This window comes from Thermobia domestica, chromosome 6 (assembly GCF_964235325.1).
Source record: "Thermobia domestica chromosome 6, izTheDome1.hap1.1, whole genome shotgun sequence".
Taxonomy (NCBI): Eukaryota; Metazoa; Arthropoda; class Insecta; order Zygentoma; family Lepismatidae; genus Thermobia; species Thermobia domestica.
In genome coordinates, this window is record NC_137459.1 from 282736027 (window position 1) to 282754123 (window position 18097).

Genomic DNA, 18097 nt, shown 5'->3' on the forward strand with positions numbered 1-18097 from the left:
GTATGTATGTATGTATGTATGTATAAAACACATATATTGTTTAAAAACCTGGACTGACACAAATGGATACAATATAGGTCAATTCGCGTTTCGATTCCAACTAAATTTAACTATTTCATATGCTCGCTTGAAAGAATCTCGCACTAAAACTGGTATATACGTTGATTTTGTTCAGCCGATAGAATGGGCCACAGCAACAACTTTGAAAAACAGTTTTAGATGATGTATTGCCATGAAAATCTATTGAACCATCAATGCATATAAGTTGTATCAATAGGCAACATCTAAGTCGTACAATTTAACTATAAGCATTTGGCGTCCTGTAAATGATCGAGTTTCAAGAGAAACAAAACAAATAATACTTCTATTTCGATACAAAGTTACATCTAGAATATATATATTTGTATTGTATTGAAAGTTCGCCTTGAATTTAATCTTAAACTTAGTAATCTTGACAAACGTTTCAATGACTGTGATGAGTGTGGCAAGTACTATAGGCGATATATTCTAATTCTTCCAAAGTATTCGGCGACAATATTTGGACCTTTTTTTTATTTTATAGTTAGATATTCCGAGAGATAACCGAACATTTAGGCAGTTTTGTCCAAGAAATAGGAACACGTTAAAATATTATAGTATACTGTATACTTCCAAATATTCCTACTGCCTACCAGATTCGTTTTCCAATATATGTCAGTCCAGAAATATCATTGCGTTAAAATGAAACACTGTAGCATGCACTATTGATAAGCAATAAAATTTTGCTCTGTACTACTGTTAAATATTTATAACTCCACAAATTGAAATTCAATTTTATATTTGATACAACTTTAAACAATTTCGTTCTTTTTTGTAATGTTTCTAAGTAATATATTCAGTAGTACGAAGCAAATAAAAACAAATACAGTACTTACATATCGTAGGAGGAGCTGGATGGCTGGCACTATCGGAAGCCCCACGACACCTCAAAACGTTCCCGAAGCAGAAGCTTACAGAATGATGTTCTTTGGCCTTTGGGGTTGCTCCATCAAACGAATCGGGAGCTGAGTTGGTTTGTTTTCGTAGAAAGAAACGTCTACGCTTTTCTGCTGGCCTTAGCAGAGGCGTGCCACTTCCTTCTCTTTCCCTTTGTATACTATTGCTTCTACTTTCATCCATTGACCACTGATGTTTTAATTTTGGTCTGCTGGTGGACGGCAAGAAAAGATGTTGTGGAGGATTTCTAGATGGTAACGGAGCTCCAATAGTATCCCTGCATTCTTCAGTGTCGAAGGAATTGCTCTCATCCCTTTTGATTAAAACAGCTGGTCTTGGTGATGGAGGAGGACTTATTGGAGCAGGCATTTCAAGTGGAGGAGGTGAGGCAGGTAGTGTTGTTGGTTCAGGCATTGCTACAGGCATTTGAGGTATCACTTCTTCAATCAGCGCTTGTGGTATAGAGTCCAAAGACCGTGATCTTTGGGATGTAAAAGGCCGCCTGTTCCTCTCATGTCGCGATGATTTATTTTCATTCTGTAATGTCTGTTCACTCGACGATTGTTTCGGCACAACAGGACTTTTATCTTGTTTATCAACGACCCGTTTAAAAAATTTAGTTTTTGCACTAGATCTGTCTGTCAACAACTCATCATCACTAACATGTTGGACACTGCATTGGACGGCTGCATCATGTTGCCATGGAAACCGAGCTTCTTCCTGGCTGAGATCAAGCAAGGAAAGTACGGACGCTCCAAGATCATGTAAACCTGGTGAAGGCAGGTCGGAAGCAGGTCTTGGAGGTTCCTCTTCAACAACACTTTCCTCAGTTTGGTCTTTCCAGGAATCGCTTAGCGATCTTTTACTATTCGCAAAACGTTGCCGAAGAGCTTTCGCTCGAGATGAAAGAAATGCCTGAGGTCTCATCAATGTCATTGTCCTCTTGAGGGACCTTCCTTGACCTTCCATTCTTCCTGAAAAAAGAAAAAAATATAATAATGTATGTGTATATGCTGCATATGCCAATCTTTAACATAGAGTTATTTTACTTATTAAAATAAAATAAAAGACAATTCATTTATGTAGACATTTCGTACGAATTATTTTATATGTATCAAATATCATACTGTATATAGCAAATTCATATGTGTTTGTTAATACTACGCTCAAGCTATACACCACCCAAATGTTTTCTTTTTTCAATGGTCTAAGGAAGCTGTATTATAAATTACTTTAAAGCAAATGCAAAAATTTCGTATTAAATTTTAATTGAACTATTCAAATTAGTGTTTTTATCAATTTAGAATTGGTCCGTATTACAGAAATGTTGATATACCTATAAAATATGTGGTTGTAAGACCCCACTTCTTTACTTTGGTACAATCCTGGTCATAAAAAGTGGGACTGCCTTGCAGAGACTTAGTTCTAAAATCATGACCCCTGATCCTGACGAATTCATTTAGGTCTGGCTCTTTTCCTTAGCATTTTGCGACAGTCAGGGTGGAAATTTAATGATAATATTACAGTATGTGCATGATAATTTCGTTATAGACAAACAAAATAGTTATAATAGAGAAAATACGGCAATCTTAAGTTACAATTGTGATATATTACTTATATTTTTAATCTAGATCGATTAAATAAGTGACAGAAGTACGGAAATATCGTAATTACAAACAGATTACAATGACTAACCATCCGCTTCACGCTACTTGCTAATTGTTTTACTGACAGTTTGAGTGTCTCTAAAACATACCCTTGCACATTTACCTTCCTTAGAATGAAAACTAAGGAGTAATTTATAAAAGAAAAAAAAAACATTGAATTCAGCAGAGTAAAAAACAACATTGAAAAGCATTGTGTTGTTTTCTGGTGTAACATCTTTTATATAGGAGTTGAAAGGAAAGTATATTTCAGGACATAAAGTAAAATCACATTTATTTATAATGTTTGTATTTCAACTTGGTACGCGGACGTCTTTCCGACTACGCTATTGTATCTCTTTTCATAATGTAAAGCATGTGTTTTCGTAGAAAATTTACTATTGTTCGTGGGAATGGCAATTGGTGAGCTGTAAGGTGATGCTCGTTCAATAAAATTTTAATAAATCACATTCTTTAAAGTGATTTAAGTCCATTATCGATTTCCATTCCAGCTCCCTCGAAATAAATCTTTGAGAGGAAGTTTAGGGAATTTAACGTTGTGTATGAAGTTGAAAACTAAAATCAAGGCACTAAAAATGTTTTGAAACCTTTCTTAACATCATCAACTGTTTGTTTGAACTTTTACATCTTTCTTTTGTGCATCATAAGTAAGTTCTCCAACTTTAGTTTGTTTGTTGTTTCCGCAATTAGGACCCGACGTAGTGGAGTTATAGCAGTCAGAGGGGAGACAACTTTGCTGCTGACTGTACCGCTATTGAAGTCAGAAGCAGAATATGTAACCAGTTCTAGTTACTGTATTGCATTCCAGCAAATGCGAAAATGTAACATAGCGAAGAAAAGCTAGAACATAGATTATAACTTTAAAGTTAGTTCAACACCCAGATAACGTATTTCATCTTCACCTTTCACATTTTTTTTTTCTTTTTCATTGTTGGACATCTTATAGCAGAAACGGAAAGAAATTCTGATAATGATATTTATTTTACGAAGAAGAGACATTATCAAAGTATAAAGCAGCTCTCCCAAGGGAGATCAAAAGTTTTGAAATTTTCATGTTGCTCACCAACTACGGTTGAGGTGAGAAAGAAGAATATATTTATTTTATATGGATACAGAATATCAAGAATAAGTTCTATCATCGTCATAATACCTCTGTTAAAACTGGAAGTGGTAGACGTTTGCATTTTTTTTTGTTTTCAGTATTGGATCACCATGGAGCAAAAACGATAAGAGACAACGATAAATTATTTTTGATACGGAACTAACGTTCCCAAAATAGGTAGACTATCATGTTCTCGTTTGAACTGAATGTTATAAATATATGACTCCCGGTTGTGAATTAGATTATAATACGTAGCCTTTAAGGATACCATATTTTCATGATGGGAGAATAAATCCGATTCTTTTAGTATGCAAACATCTATTTAAGCTTGCAAATTCATATTTCATAACTAACTAACTACTCTATGACCTATAAAACCTGGAGGTTCAAAACCGCGTTCACAAAAGCTCTCCATTGACTTTTGTTCTTAGCCAACTGTATCCAGTTTATACTTTGTATTCATATTTCTACGAGAACCATCTTAATATTGTCCTTCCATATGTGCTTAGGTCTTCCTAATGGCAGTTTTGCGACTGGAATTCCAGTTACAATTTGGGAAGCGTTTCTACTTGATTCCATTCTGAGTACATGACCACTGACCAGCCCACCTGAGCCTCATTGATAACCGTAACAATGTTTGGTAAACGCTAACAATTATACAGTTCCTCTTTATGAAGTTTCCGTCATTCCCCATTCGCGTTCCGTTAGGTCCGAATATTCATCTCAAGATCTAGTTCTCAAATATTTTCAGTCTACGTTTTTTCCTTTAGAGTAAGCGACGAGGTTTCGCAACCATACAGGAAAACAGGCGTGACTATCGTTTTATCATTTTATATATTTCATGAGTTACTTAATGTTTTATATATGTATGCTGGCACAAAACCTAGCTACCAACTTAAATTGTAAATAACTACAGGATGAAGAGACGAACAGTTCTAATTTAAATGTTATTTCTGAATAGTTGTCGCGTCGATTTTGTCATCTGCTTAATATATTTTAACATGAACGATTTTACATAATGTTTTCTGTAAATTTGACTCCAGTATATTTTAAGAATATACGTTTAATTGAAAAAAAATGAAAGAAAAACACTATTAAGTATTGTAGGCTACCATGTTTAGTTGTATAAAGAAAATAAAAATAGCATGACTCTCAAACCGGCAGAAGTATTGAACTTAGTTAAATATAAATTTATTTTTAAACTTGATATTAAGATTTTGGGACACCTTGTACTTAGACTAATAATCAAGCTAAATTATCGGAATGGCAAATAATGAAATGCATACGATAATCACACCTTTTTATTGTATTCAGGAGGGCTGCATTTGATCTGTGGAGCTGGATATAGTTGGACTGATTCGATGATTGTTTTTCCTCAGTCAAATTGAAAAAAGCCGTAGTAAATCGAAAATTATTAACATTTTAATACTTTCTTCTAATTTTTTAAGCCCAATTGAACGCTTAAGATGTAGCGAGCAGAGAACATACTAGTTTTCACTGGAACAAAAATCATTTGCAAATGCAACGTTAAAGAATAAGCAAATGCAAACTGAACTAAACAGTGCTAATCTGCAGAAAGAGTAGTTGATGTACTTCGAACTATTTTGAACACGTAGACGTGAGATAGCAACACGAATGAATTAAATTAAAATACGCGTGACGGAAATAGCAGCTTTTTGATTGTTTGATTAATCAAATTCGTTGTCATTGTGAAGGCAAGAATCAGAACAGAAACACATATGCATATAGATTAGATACATAGATTGGCAGATAGAAAGAAAAAGAGAGGGAAAGAAAGAAAGAAATCGTTTATAGCTTTCCTTGTATAAGAAATGCTCCCTTTCTATTAATTTCCACGTGAGTATGAAACCTATTTCAAAGCATATTAATCGAAAGCAAATCGTTACAAATAAACAATTCACTTAAATTTGAACTGATTGCTAGAAACAATCGCTACCTAAGGTTGCACGGTCATTGAAACATACAACGACAATTTTGTTTAGTTTGTATTTGTTTGTTATTTGACGTCCCATTTTTTTTAGCACTGAATCTATGTGAACATTGGTCCTACAATTTAAGGCAGAATCCGAATCACCTCAGCACGTTCATTTTTAATGTTTACTTACGGGGAATCGAGACCAGGACTATTTGTACTGAAGGCGAACGCGCTAGTCACTAGAGCAGCAGAGAAAACTGATAATTTAGAATTCTGGTTTTAAATAAATGGGGCTTGAAATCACCCAAACAAGGTTTACATCGGTTGAGTTATGGATAAGAGTAATAGACACTTTTACGGAGAAGAGGATGACGAGAACATTCTCCTTTCTGCCTCTCTCTATCTGTGTGTGTGTTGATAAAAGCTGGACATGCAATTACATTGAAACCGACATAGTAGACTTATTTTTCTCTTTGGATAATTTTCATTGATTTGCAGTAACCAGATGTTCACCTTTTGAAATATTTCAAATAATAATTTAGTGTTTTATATTCGTTAGTATGTACGAGTTCTTATGAAGAGGATGTTTCACAACAACGCCGACAACGTTTGGGAAGTGATTCCTGACACGAAGATAAGACAAAAAGTAGAGACCAACCTGGATGCACAAGTGTTTCCTTTCGGAGTTATAGGCTGCCGAAAATATGAAAAAAAAAATAAGGTCCATAGCTCCACAACTATGAAAACTACCGTAGTGGGGTCAATACTTCACTTGGAAACTAATATGTGCGCTATCCAAAAATGCTTGTTCAGAATCCTAAGGTGCTCACGCAACATTTTTTTATAGAGGGAGTTTGGCTACGGCCTTATAATTTGAAATACTCGTCAACTACCTGTATAAAAATCGTTGCGAAAATACCACAATATTCCGAAATTTGGTAGGTCCCATAATTTTGGAGCTAGGAACTTCATTTTTTTTCATGTTTTCGGCAGGGTGTAACTCAGAAGGAAAGCATTTGTGTACCCAGGTTGGTACATACTTTTTGTCTTATTTTGGAGTCAAGAATCGCCTCCCAAACCTTGTCGGTGTTGTTTTGAAATATCATGTATACTAGGCAAATATCGACAGGGAGATTGTAAAAATGAAATGAAATCTTTGAGTTTTACGTCCCACGTTTATGCCGGTTAGGCTAAAGGAGACGGTGAGTATGATAAATGAATGAAGTGGTGGAAGGAAGAAAGTGGGAGAACCCCGAGAAAACCCACGCACACGGTGTTTGTCCACCACAAAGTTCATTTGGTGGGGGCTGGGATCGAACCCGGGACCGCAAGCACCAGAGGTGAACGCTCTACCACTGAGCCACCGCGGCCCCGACAGGGAGATTGTCCTGCATACTCTGTGATACCATATGATTAAGACTGTTGCATCGTGTTATTACATATTTCAAATCAAATAGAAGGACATCGTGTTATTACATATTTCAAATATGCATGTAAACAAAAAAAAATCAATATTACTATTATGCAGTCCTGCAAAGTTAAGGCACTTCATAAATCATAATCATCAAACTTCTGGTGGTCTCTACAGCAGCAATAACGCAAATGAGACAAAAGAGACAATGCACATCTAAAGTACTTTAGTGTCTAATACTATGACAATGATATGATAGATTTCAGATGAATATGAAGAAATATTCAAGGGTTTGAAAATTTTACTTTTTTTGAAAAAAAAAAATCTTTATTTCGAAGAAGAAAACTTTCTAGATAAGTAGCTATTTACTTAATCCTATTGTATAGATGGTTTTCAGTAGATGTGAAGATCACAATGGCATTTACGGAAGTTTGATACATCAAATCGTTCTGGAGATATGGTAAAGATTGGTAAAGTTAGGAACACTGCTTAAAATTTGATGTTCCAATTACTTACCGTAATTACTGCACTGCCAAAAAGATACGTTATAATGTTGTAGAGGACAAAAGTAAATCAAATATTGTCTTTGAAAGATCCTACAAATACGCCATTTTAAACAATACAGATGAGGTATATCAAATTTTACATTTTTTTCCATATCTCTCGAATAGTTTGGTATATCACATTGCTGAAAACATTATGATCTTTATAACTATATAATGAAAATCACATAACTATCTGAATGTGATAGCTATCTAAACATTTTCTTGGAATAAAATCATCTGAAAACTTCGAAATAAAGTCAGTTTGATTCCTTGTAACTTTGTTTCTACTTGTTCGAAATACGTCATATTATGACTGTAGTATTAGACATCAAGTTACCTTGAATGTGCATTACACCGTCCTTCTCACTTGTGTTATCACTGCGGTACAACTACCTAATATTTATTTTTATTTGGATGTATGTGATTCTATTGCGTACTTAGTTTGAAACACTGCATAAGTGTAGCATTGAGTGTTTCTTGTCGTATACGTAGACTTGAAATATATAATAACCTGATGAAGTGACATTTAAAATAAATAAAACTTTATGTTAGGTTGGCAACTCTGCTGATCTTATGGGATCATATGATATGCCTGGCAATCGTTCCCCCCTCCCCTGCTGGTACTTGCATGGTCTAACATTTCAGCGTTTTTGTTCGTTAGTTTAATTGTTGGAAGGGTGCATGAAGATAAATGTATAAAGTTTTTCTCTTTTTTAGAAAAAAAAACATAATGTATTCAGCAAGTTTCACACACGAGTTTCTCAAATCATAACAAATGAATGCCAACTTGTATTCAGCCGAATTATGCTTATTATATTTCAACATACATATATGTAATACACTCCTCATTCGATTTTCATTCCACTCAGTTATTTATCTTGAAAAGTTCTTATAACTTTTAAACTAACAGATAAAAATCAGTGACATATTGTATAGTCCGCAGCAAAAGGCCTGTAATATGAGCATGTAAGTTTATTGAGAAAAGACGAAGTATTTTGCTCCAAAATATATGTGGAAAGAAGGACACCAAGGTTTCTCGTGGGTGATTCGTGAAACTTAGACGTTATATTGATTCCCTGCGCCGTTGGGCGTAATTTCACAATAAACTTACATGCTCATGTTCCAGTTCTATTTTGCTGCGGACCGTACCATAGTAATATCGGCCGGGTCACTTTGTTGACAATAATCTGCAATATCACCAGATTAACAGTGTTCCGAACCAAACATAAGAAGTGTCGATTTCCTCTAGCGCTTGAGCACAATGTCCCACATTTACTACTCCCCCTTCTCTTAAATGTAGCAGTGGAGAATAGAGCTGGTTCTGGCAAAAAACTTTTCATTGTAGACTAAACTTCATACAATTTCGGAACTTTTTACGTAATTAAAAAAAATCTTATAATGTAACTAGTGTGCAATCATAGCATTTTCAATTATTGTTTCCTCACCCTCAAAAGCTATCATGGGTGTCCGTATAACCTGCGCACGAAAACCTGCCTGTGGGCACCCCTGCATAACATAACGTTATTTTACTTCTTCAAACAACAATACTTCAGGTTATTACATACCAGCGTATGCCGACGCATGTTATTGCAGATAGCATTTTTAATATCTCCTTTTTCTCTGTTGAATTCCTTTCTGCCATCAATATTGAACGTAAGTGGGTAGCACTACATAATTTCATGATCCTCTGCCCAATATTTTCGGAGATCTGAAGAACGGCTAAGAATATTCAATCTCAGTATTTCCCTTCAGGTGTTGTATCTCACAAAACCCTTCTGATTTACAGCATCGTGTGAAACCAGAACATTTATAGAAAATTCAAAGGTCCAATTAATAATCGATTCATACCTTTGTCAGTGAGTCAGTAACTAAGTAAACGTATTTACTCTTTTATACGCTGAAGTATATATCAGCGTTTAACTTCAGCGGTATCGCATCACAGTACCACAAGTGTAATACAAACTGAAAATTGCATCGCAAAATGCGATAAATTCATGATCGCAGTCTACTACCGAAGTGGTTTGTACTATGTTTGCATCAGAAAGCAACATACTTTGCTTCATGACAGGACTTTTTTTTTCGATCTTGCCACTAGAAGGACCAAGCCGTCATTTGACGTCATCACTTCAAACAATTTCCTTTATTGCATATATTTACGCAACCAAACTTTCTGACTTTTGTTGTCTTTGCGAGAGGTTTGATATAGCGTATAAACTATGTGTATCTATTGAAAATGCTTTTGTTGTATATCTCTGGAAGGACCAGACCGTCATTTTACTGGCATCATTTAAAAATCTGTATTTTGCTGTTGATGTATATAGTTTTATAGGTTGTGTGCTAGATGGCAGTGTCTCTACTGATAATAATAAACGATTTAATATTTTTCATTATTTTTCATTATTACTATAATAATATTTTATAAAAGTATATTTTTTTCCCCGCTTTCCATTGCTGTGAAGGTAAGATACATGGCACTTCTTTGAATGATTTTTTTTTCAGTAATATTCGCATGTTGTTCATAACATTATTTTCGTAGAAATAAAGGTTACTTGAAGATACATATAGATAATTACAAAAGCAACATGAGACGTAAGAACATATTAACCCTTTAGAGATTTTTGATAACTTTTGTTACCATGCATAGTATCGCCTTTTACCGCTTGTTTAGGCTATATAACATGTATTTAAGCCGGTTCATCAATTAGTCAAGTCAAGGATGGACCAAATAACACCTCAGATGCGTTTCGGAACCGTATGGTCAACTTGGCGGCGACAAGTAGGGGCGGACGGGCGTGGATTTTTTTTTATTATTTTTTTCTTAAGGCATTTTTTTAATGACGCTTTTAGTTTCCGCGATATCAGATTGAAACTTTGCATAGGGATTGTGTATACCTTCGGGATTTCAACTTTGCATAGGGATTTATTTTTTTTTCTGAGATCTCTACGTGAAACCGTGTACGGGCACGAGGGCGCAAGTGTTCCAAGGGGGTGATTTTTTTTCCAGAAAAATCAGTTCTTTTTGGATTTTTCTGGTTCAAGTATATGATATGTATATGCGAGTGGTACCGTTCAAAAAGACTTGTTATACTAAAGGAAATAATGTTTGAACCATGACTCTAGACCAAATAGTAATGACACAGTATTTTTTTTTTTAATAATAAATTCAGGCTTTCAATTTTTTTTCTGCCCTTTATTTTCAAAATACAAGATTGAAGTTTTGCACATGTATTATGTACATAACAATGTATTTTAGAAAAGAAACCGGATCCCTACATCAACCCAGGCCTGGGCCAGAAGAGAAAAATCTTTTGGTTGGATTTTCAAAAATACTTATGGGTTTTTCCCTAATTTTTCGGTTCAGATGCATAATACGGACATGCGTTTCATACCGTTAGAAAGGGGTTATTATACTGAAGAAAATGGTGTTTGAACCGTAACACGAGGTTAAATAGGAATGGCACAGTGTATTTTTGAAGAAATTTTCTTATATATATATATATATATATATATATATATATATATATATATATATATATATATATATATAGAGAGAGAGAGAGAGAGAGAGAGAGATGCAAGGGCTCGAAAAAAAACGGCTTTTTTGGAAAAAAAAAAAAAACTCGGTTTTTTCTGCTTCGCTATTTTGCTTGGGAAATTTTGGGCTTTTTTGAAAATTTTGCTTTAAACTGATAAAGCAGACTTTGTTTCGCTTCTCTACAACAAAACTAACTCATTTAAGTAGTGGCTGATGCAGATAATAATATGAAACCTGAATACAATAAACCATGAATTTCAAAAAGATTTTTTTAAAATTCTTAACATATTTACATTACGAATTCCAAAGGATTAACCAATATATGTAATAATATTTTAACCTCTTATATACAGTAAGTACTTTAAAAAATGGTACACACATAACTAGCAAAATTGTATGTAGTATTTTTACTTCAAAATATTACACACCCTCTTTTTGAAGCAAAATAAAGGAAAACATGAGAGAAATCTGCACATCAAGAGCTTCGTTTCGGGTGGTTCTGTACATTCTTGAAATTTTTCAGTTAAGTTTAAATTTTCATATACATTGTATGATTATTTCGAACAAATTTTTCACTGATTGATCACATACGAAATAATCTGTTACCACCTATCAGGTGCTTCGGATCTGCAAAATCGGTAAAGCTCCCAAATTCTGTAATGCACTGACTGCTAGTTAAGCTTGTTCAGAATCGGGAAAGTATCGAATTTTCTGTTCATGGATCATATACGTAATAGACGGTTCATCTGAGCGTATGATTTCCTAGGCTGTAGACACTAGCGGATCCAGAAGAATCATTTGGAGGGGGCGGTTCGCTTCCTGGAAGATGAGCATAGCCTCAAAGTGACCAGAATTTCAATTTAAAAAAAATGGGACTGGAGGGGGGGGGGTGTAAACTTGATTCCCAGATTATATTTTATGACCCGAATTTGTAAGTTTTTTAAATGAAATTATATTCTTTCTCTAGATTTAAATTAAATACGCACTTCCGTTTCGGAGGCGTGGCGGCATCATGATTCACTTCACACTTAGTCACCGCTATTTATCAGATGCGCTGTATTGGACAGTACTTACACAAAAGAAAGTGCTATATTGACGATGGTATTTATCCTGTCATCTGTTATCTGCCACGAAGCCTGTCCCATTTCTCCTCTGTGTATATAAATATAGCTTCCCTTTGTTTCACTAAAGTGATCGCAAGAAAACATGAAGCTTGACATAAATATATCAATTTCATTATCCAATAGAATGAGAGGGTATGTTCCGGTCGTCGATCCGTATCCATGACATTTTTTCAGTGCCTCTCTGAGAGGGACATCATCTTTGATCTCTGGCGCTATGCGAATAACATTTCCTGAGGGCAAGATGTTGAATTCCCGTTACGTTTCGTTTTTCACCATGATTTCAGTTTGTCAACATTGTTGATATTTTCTTAAGTGCGCGTTAAGATTGCGGCTATATAAATCGTATCAAAATCTTCTGATGTATCAAAGGTGGAGAAAACATTTCTATGATTGGTATAGAACCCAGAATCACGAGCAGTTGGGGAGTCACTGACTGGTAAACTTTGACATCCATGGAATTGTTCAATTCTCAAGAAAATCTCCCAACTGTACTCAATTGATGTATTTAAAGATGAATGTGTAAGGAAATCAATTTCTGGTACATCCAGGAATTTTCCACTTAAACAGGAGAGAGCAAGAAGACAAATATAGGGTATTATTACAAAAGTATAGACCTCTGTACATAGGGTATTTTGATTTGTTGCTTGAGTTTAACGTTCCACGGTAATGACATGACGGCTAAAGAAGACGTGCACTTACTGATTATAGTGGAATTCGAACCACCTTTTTCGTTAAAATGTATCCTTACCGGAAATCGAACCAGGCACCATGAGCACCATATAGGGTATTTTGTCCGAATGCTCCGCTTTTGCAGTGGTATAATTGAGTATGTAAAGAAAGAAAACGCATTAGCCAGATTAGGAACAGGGGGTTGGAAATTGGATCTATTAGGTAATTTCTTAATAGCAGCATTTAGAAACATGTATAATTAGTCATGCTTACAACAACAATAAAAGTATATTATAGTAGCCTTCGCTTAGGTGGAATTTCGCTCCCAGACCCCCAATTTGTTCGGAATACGGCTTTGCCCAATATAGCAAATGCTTCTACCTGGTACTGTGACACAATATTTCGCGTTCTCCCTTCTGTGTCTTTCATATAGAATTGGATTGAGCTAAAACGCTGTCACAAAATTCAATCACCTCACAAACATTTTAGTGAACCCTCACCTCTGTTTTTGCCCTTCTACGTTAAGTGGCAAAAAATGCTCAAATCCATGTTTCATTATTTTAAATGAATAATCAAACTAGCAACTTTCATATATCTAGCTGTAAGTGATCCCGAGATATAGGCATATTATAATAATGATAATAATAATAATAATAATAATAATAATAATAATAATAATAATAATAATAATAATAATAATAATAATAATAATAATAAGAAGAAGAAGAAGAAGAAGAAGAAGAATACAAAAACGCTGAAATATGTATTGAATTGTTTTAAGTGAGAAGTCCATATACCAAATTCCATGTTTCTAACCTTCAAAGATTCTTAGATATCTTATTATAATAATTGCAATCCCCGCCCCCTTTTCTTTCCACCTCTTTTTCCCATTTTACTGAAGCATAAAAAAATGTTGAAACGCGTGTCAAATTACTTCAAATGAGAAATCCAAATCCAAATTTCAAGTCTCTAACCTTAAGGGATTTAGAGAGATGACCATCTTATTAAAATAATTTCCACCCCTTTCCCCCTTCCTTTCTTTGAATTTCCCAAAAAATCCTTCCTTAGTGGTATCCTAGATCACAAATCCTATCTACTATCCGAATTTCAAGTTTCTAGCTTAAGTGGTTTGGCCTGTGCGAAGATCAGAACCACAACAGCTTGTAGCTTGTATTATTTCCCAAGAAAAGATGAAATGCCATTAAAAGTTACAATGAATGTTTCCGTGTTGAACTTCAAAAGTCTCAGTTTTTTTTTTTTTTTTTTTTTTGATGTAGTATCTAGCGAGAGTACCTTTGATCTCTGATGCATGAGGTTCTATGGTTTGATACCCGGTGAGAGAACATCGAATGCACTACAGTGGTTCAGATTCAACTTTAAACTCTGGTTCTCGTTCTGTAAAGCATCACTTTTGACGAACGACGTAAATACATATCAATCAATCAACCAATCTAAAAGTCTCATCTCAGATTTAGAGAGCTTTACAGTAAGGAGCGCTGAATATTCTATATTTTTCTTTATTCAAGGTAAAGGTAATTGAAGTTTCAAGTTTTGAATTCCATCCCCACATTTTTTTTCTAGGACACAATTTTCAAATGTAATTTTTAGTTTACAGAGTGAGCCGTCTTTAATTCTTCCTACAGCTGTTCGTTCAACGTATGAATCATTCTCTCTCGTTTGCGGCTTATGGTAACTGTCCCAAGGAACTAGAGACAGAAGTATTCACAATTCAAATATGTCTGCATTAAGTACCAAACATTTTGATTAGACTCTACTAGGCTTTTTACACAGATTGGATCGGCCGGGAAAAGACAATATTTGTATTTCCGAACGATACATGTTGGAAATAGAAGACCTTTGGGGGGGGGGGCGGTCGCCCCCTCCGCCCCCCACGTGGATCCGCCAGTGGGTAGAATATATAACAACCATCACGGTTTACCCAATGCTGAAGGTTACTAAATTTTTAACAAGAAAATTCAACATATAGTTAGGATTTTTTTTTACAAAAAAGAAAAACTATGGAATATATTTAAAAAGAGTGGAAGAATCAATCACTGTTCCAATTCACAAGAAAGACGACAAAAATGATTGTAATAATTATCGCTCTTAACATTCTATAAATAAGATTGACCCCATACGCAGATTAAATTATTGGAGATTATCAGTGTGAATTTAGGCGAAATCGACCAGATATTTACCATTCGACAAATATTCGAAAAGAAATGGGAATATATTACCCAGTACATCAACTGTTTATTGATTTTAGAAAGGCTTACAACTCGATAAGGAGGGAAACATTGTACAACATTCTTACAGAATTTGGAATACCGAAAAAGGTAGATTTATTAAGTGTTTAAATGAATTCCAGAGTAAAGTCCGAGTAGGAAAATTCGAGCTTCCACGTCGAGATTGGCCTGAAACAAGGATATGCGTTATCGCCGTTATTATTCAGCTTTGTTCCGGAGTACGCTATATGAAAAATCAAATATAGGAACCAGGGCCTACAGTTCAATGGTATTCACCAGGTTATGGTGTATGCTGATGATGTAAATCTGATAGGAGAACAATCGAAAGAAATGCAGAGGCCTTGTTAAACGCTTGCAGGGACATGAGTAAATGAAGAGAAATCTAAATACAAGGAAGTTCACAAGGATCGTAATACTTCAAATTATGAGTGCGTTAAAATATCAATTAATACTTTCGACACAGTGGATACTTTCAAATATCGTGGATCAGTATTACCAGACAAAAATCATACCCACAAAGAAATTAAATGTCGACTAAAACTCAGGGAAATTCTTGTTGTTATTCAGTTCAAAATATTTTGTCGTCGCGAATTTTGTCAAGGAATTTAAAGCTTAAAATATATAAAATGATAATCATGTCTGTTATGCTTTATGGTTGTGAAACATGGTCGCTTACGCTAAGGGAAGAACGCAGACTGAAATTATTTTAAAATAAAATTCTGAGACGAATATTTGGATCCAAGAGGAAGGGGAATGGGGAATGGCAGAAACTTCATAAGGAGGAACTACATAATTTATACGGTTTACCAAACATCGTTAGAGTCATCAAGTCTAGGAGGCTCAGATGACCAGGTCATGGAGCCAGAATGAAAGAAAGAAGGAACGTTTTCAAAGTTTTAACTGGAAATCCAATCGGGAAACGTCCATTAGGAAAATCTAGGCCCAGATGGGAGGACAATATTAAGATGGATCTAGCAGAAATAGGAATACAGAGTAGAAACTGGATTGAATTGGATAAGGACAGAAGTCAATGGAGAGCTTTTGTGGAGAAAGAGAGAGAGAGAATACATTTAAGTTAAGCACAACTGCACAACAAACATGAGTGAGTTGTTAGCTTTCGTGTTTCTATCGTGAAGTCCGGGATTCAACCCCGCATTCGACAATTTTGACAAAAGTTTTTTTTTCTTAATTCCATCTGTGAATGTAGAGATAGTGCGTGTACTGTGAGTCCTGGCCGACTTACTTTCTAATCGTTTTTTAAATCTTTGTTATTATTAATTACCAGCAGTGATGGATTTGCGAAGAGGGTTAGGGTGGGGATGTCTTCCGGATTGAAGCCTCTACCCCGAAATTCCGAAATTTCTAAAACAAACTAAATATTTGTTTTACCTTTACTCATAAACTTCAAGCTGTCCTCAAATAAAAAATTAGGAATTTTTAGAAAAAAAAACTAAGCATTAATAAGAAAAGCCCCTCCGAAAATACTTTTCTAAATCCGCCACTGATTATCAGTATAAAATGGTCTTCAAGTTTGTATCTGGAAGATCATAGCTGAATATACAAACGAAACGAAATATTTGTTATGCCTGTACTCATAAGCTTAAGCTCCTCTTAAATAAAAGTTAGAAATTTTTAGAAAAAAAAACAAACATTATTCAGAAAAAAAACCCTTCCAAATATTTTTTTCTAAATCCGATACTGATTATTTCTATCAAATGGTATTCAAGGTTGTGTCTGGAAGATTATTGTTAAATCTTTGCACAGCTACAGTATAACGGAAATGTGGAAGTACGCTTTCACAGATATATTAAAAAACGTACGCTCTGATGGATATATTGAAAAACATAAGTTTAATTATGTGCTAGAAGCTAGAGTACTAAGCTCTAAGAAGTGGAACACGGATGACTAAAAAGAAATGATCTAGAGAAGAAAAAATGTCGATGATTCAGAAGTTAAAATCAAGTTAAATAGCTTCTAAAATTGCCCTCAAATACTACGTACTTTATGTTTACTTTAATTCATAAACCATGTTCTCCATCATGATGGTGATTTCCAGAGTGAAATATGGCAGTCAGGTCATGGAATCTTATTTAACTTTAGAGTATACTATAAGAAAGCTATTTAACCAGAAAAATCATGAAAATGAAAAAAAGCCAAAATTTCCAAAATTCTCGTTTTTTTCCGAAAAAAGCCGGCTTTTTATGTGCAAAAAACCATCGATTCAAAAAAGCCGGCTTTTTTGCATCTCTCTCTGTCTCTCTCTCTCTCTCTCTCTCTCTCTCTCTCTATATATATATATATATATATATATATATATATATATATATATATATATATTGAAAAAAATGGGTCACCTTCAGACTTTCAGAAACTTCTCCTGATCTCAGTTTTCAAGATACAAGAACGAACGTTTGCACACGCATTACGTACATAACAGTGTATTTAAAAAGAAGCATATCCCTACGTGAACCTAGGCCAGGGTCAGAGGAGCAGAAATATTTCGAAACGTATTTTTTTTTAATCTCCTGTTTTTCTTTTTTTTCAATTTTTCTGTTTCTGGTGTATAATACGGACAAGAGAGTGACACCGTTAGAAAGTATCATCTATCCTAATAATAATAATAATAATAATAATAATAATAATAATAATAATAATAATAATAATAATAATAATAATAATAATAATAATAATAATAAAAAAAGAAACACACGAGGTATAAACAAAAGTTTCCAGAAGTAATCAATCAAATATCTTCATAGAACCTAATGGGAAACGTTAGAGTAAAGTGGATAGGCAGAACAATGCTGGGCGTGCTGGTTCACTCATTCTTCGTGAGAAACCTAGTTTGTCATCTCACGAGTTACATCATATTGAAGATTGTGATTTAGTA

At 34.5% G+C, this 18097-nt stretch overlaps 1 protein-coding gene across 1 annotated transcript in view; it reads right to left on the reverse strand.

Moving 5' to 3' along the window:
* Positions 1–677: 677 nt before the first annotated feature.
* LOC145687799 (uncharacterized) overlaps positions 678–18097 on the reverse strand; it is a 282809-nt gene continuing 265389 nt past the window's right edge. Inside the window, exon 3 of the mRNA XM_081761226.1 lies at positions 678–1949. Coding sequence (XP_081617352.1) covers positions 862–1949 — 1088 coding nt within the window. The 3' untranslated portion in view covers positions 678–861. The remainder of the gene's footprint in view (positions 1950–18097) is intronic.